This window comes from Silurus meridionalis, chromosome 23 (assembly GCF_014805685.1).
Source record: "Silurus meridionalis isolate SWU-2019-XX chromosome 23, ASM1480568v1, whole genome shotgun sequence".
Classification (NCBI taxonomy): Eukaryota; Metazoa; Chordata; class Actinopteri; order Siluriformes; family Siluridae; genus Silurus; species Silurus meridionalis.
Window position 1 is genome coordinate 14,371,048 of NC_060906.1, and position 8,511 is coordinate 14,379,558.

An 8,511-nucleotide genomic window follows, 5' to 3' on the forward strand; every position below is an offset into this window, starting at 1 on the left:
AAGTGAGAGAGGCCCGATTGAGATGGTTTAGACATGTGCAGAGGAGGGACATGGGGTATATCGGTAAAAGAATGCTGAGGATGGAGCCAGCAGGTAGGAGGAAAAGAGGAAGGCCAAGGAGGAGGTTTATGGATGTGGTGAGGGAAGACATGCAGGTAGTTGTTTTAAAAGAGGCAGATGTAGAGAACAGGGGACTATGGAGAAGGATGATCGGCTGTGGCGACCCCTAATGGGAGCAGCCGAAAGAAAAAGAAGAAGAAGAAAAAGTGCACACAACACAAACGTCCTATCAGGTTCCGAACTGTGTTTACATTAGAACTGTTAAATTGTAAATAAACAGATTTGTTTATAAGTTTTTGCTCCTGGGTTGATCTCGTACATTTTTTGTTTGTAGCAGTAATGCACCACTAATTAGTTAATACTGCCACCTGCTGTTCACTTTGCGTTCCTGTTTTTGCATTATACCTGTACTATGAATCCGGGAAAGATATGTATGAAAGTCATCCAGTGCAATATAACCGCTTTGATCATTTCACTGCCCTTGAATTTGAATCAAATTTTATATGTGCAAGTATTGAAAAATGTTGTTATAATTAAAAGAAACTGCAAGTTGGCAATGAGCAACACATTTGATGCAAATACCAAATATATAATCAGAAGGTAGATATCCCAGATACGTTTTTTTTTTTTTTTAATGGCAAGCAACGGTTCCATACAGGAAATACAGCAGCATATTAAACTTAATTGGCAGCAGCTTGTGAAAATACATTTTGGTAAAGGGGGGCAGTTGTTTCAGCTGTGTTTGATACAGTAGGTGTGTTTTTAAAGTACAAGGCAAACTCACAAGATCTAATGTCAATAACCACGGTTGTAGGGTTTCAGCAATATTTCCAGTCTAAATGCCCATATTGTCCAGTAAGAGTCAGTCACTGAGTCAGTAATGGGAATCTGGTGTGGTGTTCTGCTGTTGAAGCCCATTCACTTCTGACACTCAGAGCAGTCTGGGCATTCTCTTCTGAAATCTAATTTCAACAAGTTTGTTAATAGTGCAGACATTCTGCTTACAAGATGGGGGTGTTTGCATTTTGCATCATTCTGAACTCAAATTTTGAATATTGAATATTGTTGTAAAAAAATGTCCAGTTCAGCAGTTTATGGAATACCCAAACTGGACCATGCTACAATTAAAGTTATAGAGATTACACTTTGTCTGTAAAGCTCGTGCCCCGTGTTTGCATAATGCTGTCACTATTGTTCTTGTCGTTTAATAGGTACAACCTTTCTTAAATGAACGACGCGACAGACAGAACTTTTATTCTTCTCCCAACAGTACCGTAACATACCTAATATAGGTTCCCAATCATACTATATGCCTCATAACATTACCGTAAAGAACATAATACTACAACCATATGATTGGCACGTAGATAACTGCATGAATGTGCATGTGTACAAGTGTTTCTAATTAAATGGACTCTGTGTGTGTGTGTGTGAAGTGTAATAAAAGTCACCATGTTTAGCAGCTGTGAGGATGGGGCGAATAACACGCATAAAGCATTCCGATTGGCTGTTCTGCCGGAGGTCAGAGTTCGTGAAGTTCAAAAGCAAAATGGCTGCCGAACCCGCACGAGAGTGGAGCGATGAGAAGCTGAACAGTGAGGAAATACCTAAAAAAGACATTATCAAATTTCTGCAGGACAATGCATCACATTCGGTATTTACACCCCATATTTGTGTTGAGAAGCTTTGCATGCAATTGAGCTTCATTCCGAAAATAATGCATGCAGGTTAACGTCAATATAGAGTGTGTAGGGTGCAGTACAGATGGCTTCCTAATACTGAATGTGTGGGCTGTAAAAATCATTTCTAAATTGTTTGTACTAAAGTGAAGGCTATTTGGAGGTCAGCATATTGTATTCAGTAGTGTACAATCTAAATAAGAGTCGTTTCAGTGTGACACTAGAAAAAAAAAAAACAGCAGACTTGTCTCACCACTAAACATCTTCCATCTACACATTTGTGCTCTTGTCCAATATAATGAATACACTGTGAGAAATTCTCATCATTCCTGTGTTCTTCCAGTTTCTTGTTGAACACAAACTCATGGGAAATATCAAAAATGTTGTGAAGACTGCAAAAAAGGAGCAGCTCGTTCTCGCCTACAACCAGCTCTTTGAGAGCAAGGTAAATACTATAGGGTTTCATTTTCATGACCTCCGAGAAGATATTTCATTGTGCATTGGCGTTATCTTGGTATAAATATGAAAATAACCAGCCCATTTGGTGAATACGTGGGCAAAAGATTAAATGACGAGCTGTTTTTATGCTGGATGTTGGCAGAAGTTTAAAGGCACAGAAGTGGAGCAGGTGTCTGAGCAGGTGAAAGCTGTGAAGATCGACGAGAAGCCCAAAGACGCAAAAACAGAAGTCGTAGATGAGGTAAATATTGTTAGATTGCATGCTGTATGGTGTTACTTGAGTGACCAAGAATGACGTTCAGCATTAGGAAATAGTTTCTTCTTTCAGAAAGAAAATAATAATAATTTTTTTTTCCACACAGGGCCCCCCAAAGTTCACAAAGTCAGTGTTAAAGAAAGGAGACAAGACCAACTTTCCCAAAAAGGGAGACACAGTGTCATGTTGGTATACTGGCACGCTTGAGGATGGCACTGTTTTTGATACCAACATCCCTTCAGGTTCAACTGCTATACAAATGGCAATATTTGTGTGTTTTTGTACCGTTTACATCAAATATGGTTAACATTCACATGTATTCAGAGAGAGAGAGAGAAAGAAAGAAAGAAAGAAAGAAAGAAAGTGCTAGAGCGAAACAGACAGACATTAGTGAGGTTAAGTAGTGATTGTCAGTGTTCTAAGTCACTCTAAAGATGTTTATTGGGGTTGAAATCAGGAGTCTGTTCAGGACACTTAAGTTCTTCCAAAATTTAGAAAAATCTAAAAACTACACTATACAAAGACATATAATATAATTGTGCGCTTCCAGTTCTATGTTAAAAGTTTGTAAAAGATCAACACAAGTGTGAAGCACAGGTGTCCACATACTTTTGTCCATACAGTGTATATGAGAGTTGCTGCTTTACAGTAGAGACTTGGCTCGTTTAGTGTGTACAGATGAGTAGGTGTGAACCCTTTCATCAGGCTTAAAAAAAGTCAACCACAAAATATTGAATATTGAATTCTCCCTTTCTCTCAATTTGTAGCTATTTAGAAAATGTTATTTCTATTTTTCAGAATACTATGTAAATAATCAGTTTTTATCCTGAAAGTCAAATTCCACTTATCCCTGGCTCTCCTCTATAAACAGGCAGTCAATATGAAATTGTGGGCAATGTGGAATAGAGCAACATTTCAACGAAAGGCATATTTTTCAAATCTGCTTTCAATTAACAATTGAATCCTATAATAGTTTTTATACAGTTGAAATTACACATTGATTATAAATATTGATATGATTTAATATACATGGTATTAATGGCTGACATTTTCCATGAAGTAATCGACATATGAGGAACAGACCCCTAATTTATTGATAAACATTAATTATCCATAACTGTCCTTCACAGCAGCACGGAAAAAGAAGCAGACTAAACCACTCTCCTTTAAAGTCGGGCTTGGCAAAGTTATCAGAGGGGTGAGTGGTTTCTGTTTATCACATTATCATATGCTTTTTTTATTGGCCGTTTTTCTTCACTGCTGTTTTGACACTCGCGTGTTAACTTGCAGTGGGACGAGGGGCTCCTGGTCATGAGCAAAGGCGAGACTGCACGCTTGGAAATCGAGTCAGAATGGGCTTACGGTAAAAAGGGGCTTCCTGATTCCAAGTATCCTTTCCTAGCATTGAAATACGGTTTTAAACATGTGCTAACCAACTTGCTCATCCCACAGACTATTTAAACACATTGGAGGCCTGTGAAACTGATTCTGAATTCCTTGTCAGAACAGCAGCAAAAAAATGCTGTTACAGGAGAATAATTAAAAACTAGGTGTTGGGATGCTCCATTAGTGCAGAAATGGATGTTTTATACCTCAGCATTTTAGCATCTGTCTATTTTCTGTTTATTAATTAAAGAACCCCACATCATATATGTAGTTTATGTAACATCCATGAAACAAACTGTTTCATGTTCGCATTTATAAACAGTAAACATGTGGCAGCATTTTTTCTTTTCTCTCTTGAAGTTATTTAAAGGGGGGAAAAACCAGTCAAATTAAACCTGCTACAAAGAACGAACAGTAACGGTTCACTCTAAAAATGTGGGCGGAAAAAAAACTCAGTTAAATCCATGAATATGCATGGATTTAAAACATGTTTAAATAAATCATTCATCATACAAGTCCTTGTAATTATAGAATATACCCAAAGGATGGTCTTGGAAATCGTTCTGTAATATAACACTTTAATTTTAACTTCTGTTTATCAATTAATAAAGGATCAGATTCAGTTTCCAATGTCTGCAATCACTACTGAATGTCTGTCTGTACCACTGAAATGAAATAATGTGTGCCTGTTTTTGTGCTGCAAGTTGTGAATTAAGTGATGCAGCATTCAGATTGATATTTTACCACTTATTCATGATTAAGGCATTACAGTATAAACACTGGTTTCCTCAGGCTTGTTCTGCCATCATTCAAATCTAAATCTCAGGCCAGAGGTTTAAGATTGAACTGAGGTGGTTTATTGTAATAAATTCTTACCATTGCACAATTTTCCTTAATTCCTAAACCAGAATCCCACCAAATGCAAAACTTATTTTTGAGGTTGAACTGGTGGCCATCGATTAGGATCACGGCTGAAACATTACAGCAGGACTCTGGCATGTTTATCAGCGTTCATATTAAACTCAACTGTAATGCACTGCAACATACTCTATACTACAGGTCATGATTAAAAAACAACCATGTTATACTACACATGTTAAAGGAAATTAATAAAAAATTCTGAGCTGGCTGTGTGTTTCTCCTTGCTTCATTTGTGCAGTTCTCTTGCATTTAGCAAAACACCCTCATCCAGAGGAACTTAAGTTACGCTCAGGATTTGGAACCCTTTTAATCAAAAGTCCAAATCTTAAACTTCCTTTAGTAATAAGAATAACAACCTTGATTCAGGTTACATGATACTGAAGGTAGACAAGAAAAAAAAAAAGTACACAGCTGTACATGTATCCTGCAACTTTATTATGAACACATGTTACAGAAGAAAAATTAAGAGTTGGCATTAGGACCCTTCTTCTTTCCGAAGGTGGGCACCACATTCACAAAGCGCCTGTTGTACTGGATACGACGCTTGGCGCGGCCAGTCTTCTTTTTCTTCTTCTCTTGCTTGTCCACCTGAAACGAATAGCAGAGACAAGATATGCTTTTAAAACCGACATGACTGTGTGAACATGTAAACACTTTCAATGCAAATACCCCATAAAATAGAGTTTTGCTAGAGTGCAGCATAACAAACGGATAGTGTTTACCATGACAATAAGACCGGGTCTTATATTAATTTTTGCTCCAAAAGAGGCGGTAGAGCTTATTTTCAGGGATGTCGTATTTTCATGTACAACAATCTACTGGTACACTTAAATCTATAAATCCTCCACTTAGACACAACCTGTACTCCGATTGCTCATCTGTTTATTGTACCTCTTGTACGAAGGCACCCGCTTGGGTATTTGCAAATACTAACTGTACTTATAAATTATATTACCGATAGTATTTTTTTTTATTCAATACATCATATGTTTATGGTACTGGCGTAAATGCCGGCTGACTATCTTAACTAGGGCTTATATTACAAGTTACACTTGTATTACACTTTATTACGCTTAAAAAAAATCATGCCAGGGCTTCTTTTCGGCACAAGTCTTATTTTCAGGGAAGCACTAATATTTGCATACTTGTAGAGGAAAATCTAAAAATAATGAATACCCAACTACTTTAGAGTTTAGGAAAGAAAGCCTGGTACAAACATTTCTCATGAATTAAAAATATTTAAATAAGGGGGAAAAGTTTATTAAAAAAAAAAAAAAAAAAGGGCCATCCAACAGGGATTTCATAAATTACAAGATCTTAAAAAAAGTGCTTAATGCTGCAATAGCTTTAAAGGTTTTATGGTTGAAGACGACATGGGTCATTCTCAAACACACCATATTATTGTAAGCCATTAAAAAAAAAAAAAAAAACCCTTTGCACTCACCTTGGGTGTCTGTCCTCGTACTTTTCCAGCACGAGCCAGAGAACCGTGGACCTTACCTGGAAAGAGGAAAAGATATAAAGCTTGTTTAAATATGAACTCATTGCTCTTCTTTAACTACGAAAAACATGTGATTGGTGATCCTTGCATTATTAATGTACAATCATGTCCAGCCAATATCTAAGCACAAGCCGCCTGCTTGATTGCATGATTGTACATCTTTACTTGAATAATATTTAGGGATCTCACTGATCTGCACTGAACATTAACCCTGAATAACAGCTCCTAAATGCTACATATAACTCGAAAGACTTTAAATGTGCAAGTCCACACAGAAGAGTGGTGGAACACGGTGTACTTGCCTCCCAGAAGCCTGCCAACAACATCCAGAGTACATTGCTCTGAAACTCCACAGCTTACAAGGGTAGAGGCATCTTCAAGAGGTGTGCCAGACAGGAGAAGCACCTGGTCCTCCACACACAGACCCTCCAGAGTCTGAACATGGGCCTGAGACAAACACAAACCACATTTAGTCAGCATTGTTCATATAGCACAGAACACATGCTGCATTATTCAATTCTCAAAGCTGAAAAGGTGACTACATTATCATGGCGGTAATTTTACAGGTGCTTAGTGACTTTCCCACCATCTTCTAGACCTCAAAAAACCTCAAACCCACCCAATTACCTATTGTTTCCACCATGCTCAGCGGTTGTCTAATAATTTAAATCCTTTCCGGAGGCTCATTTATGGTTTGCCAATATTTAGTCTTCTAGCTAGTGTATCAGTGACCCTCCCTGAGTTAATAAACAACACCTGAATCAGTACATAAAAAAATGCATTCTTTTTATACACAGTAAGATTGTTCTACTCAATGTTCAAACTGTTGGCTGTCCCCAATAATAAACAGCGGCATCTTTTTCTACATTTTCCACTGTTTGGATGGCAATTAAAAATTGTAATCTAGTATCAAAAGATAAATGATAAACGGAAATTTGATCAGCACACTATCATGTATTTCATGAAGCTCGATTAGGGTTGATTTAGGTTTTTTTTTTCAAACCAACTTTGCTTTTGAAGATTGAATTTGCTCACTGTGGGCCTTCATTAGTTAAAACTAATTTGGACAAAGTAAATGAGATGGATGTACTGCTCACCTTGATTTCCTGGACAGTCTCGTGTCCTGTCACCTCGAGGGTGTGCAGGTTCTGTGCACGCACAAAGAGCTGCATGGTGATTGCTGAAAAAGAACAAAAAAGGAAAACTAATTAAGCATATAAAAGGTTTTTTTATCATTGCTTATAAACAACTGACAAATAAATACATAAACATGGTAGACTGACAAAATAGGAAAGGAAAAACAAAGATTAAGGATTATGGAAAGAGTTACAGATAAAACGTGATCTTTGTGTTTAAACAGTTGGATCAATAGCAGCTACTGCTAAAGTTCTTGCGCAAAAGAGATCTTTATTTTGAATATTTACATTTCGCAAGTAGTAAAAGATGATCTAGTGTCGATACTTAAAACCCAGAGCTACGTCCTTCCAAGACGCATTCACTACAATTCTTACTCCTAATGAAACATAAAAACGTCTTGCCATAATTTATTTGCACCCCCTTGTGACGTCATAAACGAAATATCCAAAAGCATCGCCTGTAAGCTCTGTACACCAACCCTAACCAAGATCAACTCGAAAACAGGTATCGTGAGAAAAAACAAATTAAATATAACTAACATGACCACAAGTTATCATTAACTTTATTCTGTTTCCTCCGTCACTTTTCACTTCCGGGGCCCGTTTTCACAAAATGTAAACTACCCATAATCATGCTGACTACACACAGAGTACTAATAATACTTAAAAAAAACGAATTAAAACAAACAACCCGTTTAAAGTAATCGATTTGGGAATGAGGACGTGTCGTGTAATAACGGTTGTGTGTCACACACGCCGTGTGCGAAGTTAGCTTTAGCATGGGCTAGTTCACCACTCACAAGCCCGGGGCACGCGGTCAAAAATATACCTATAATAACCCCTATATACAACACACTACCCTGAAAACTCGCACAACACATATACATCAGTTTATACACGCACATGAGTGATATCTGAACCCGACACTACACGTGAAACTGCAGTTAATAGATAAAGACAGAGACGGGCCTCACATCGCACGGTGCTGATCGGTCCACACGGAGCGAGGAAAGGACCAGCGACGTGTCTGATGTGCGCATGTGCGCGGCGAAGAACTCTGGGTAGGCATGACGTCACTATCTTAAAAGCGCCATTTTTTTTTGCCCCAGAGCA

The 8,511-nt window shown here is 37.8% G+C and overlaps 2 protein-coding genes across 3 annotated transcripts; one reads left to right on the forward strand and one right to left on the reverse strand.

The window, feature by feature from the left end:
• Window positions 1-1,556: 1,556 nt before the first annotated feature.
• fkbp3 (FKBP prolyl isomerase 3) lies at window positions 1,557-4,969 on the forward strand. 2 transcript variants are annotated; one of them, XM_046836845.1, is made up of 7 exons: window positions 1,557-1,714; window positions 2,083-2,184; window positions 2,341-2,439; window positions 2,561-2,696; window positions 3,585-3,652; window positions 3,745-3,842; window positions 4,749-4,969. In XM_046836845.1, the coding sequence occupies exons 1-7, from the start codon at window positions 1,610-1,612 to the stop codon at window positions 4,801-4,803; spliced, it is 663 nt and encodes a 220-aa protein (XP_046692801.1). In that variant the 5' UTR covers window positions 1,557-1,609; the 3' UTR covers window positions 4,804-4,969. The 2 variants fall into 2 exon arrangements, with proteins under 2 accessions (XP_046692801.1, XP_046692802.1); XM_046836846.1 differs by having other exon boundaries at window positions 3,588-3,652.
• A 206-nt stretch (window positions 4,970-5,175) lies between these two features.
• Window positions 5,176-8,511, reverse strand: faua (FAU ubiquitin like and ribosomal protein S30 fusion a). The gene is made up of 5 exons (XM_046836847.1): window positions 8,373-8,511; window positions 7,360-7,442; window positions 6,565-6,709; window positions 6,206-6,261; window positions 5,176-5,349 (listed from the first exon to the last, which is right to left on the reverse strand). The coding sequence occupies exons 2-5, from the start codon at window positions 7,432-7,434 to the stop codon at window positions 5,224-5,226; spliced, it is 402 nt and encodes a 133-aa protein (XP_046692803.1). The 5' UTR covers window positions 7,435-7,442; window positions 8,373-8,511; the 3' UTR covers window positions 5,176-5,223.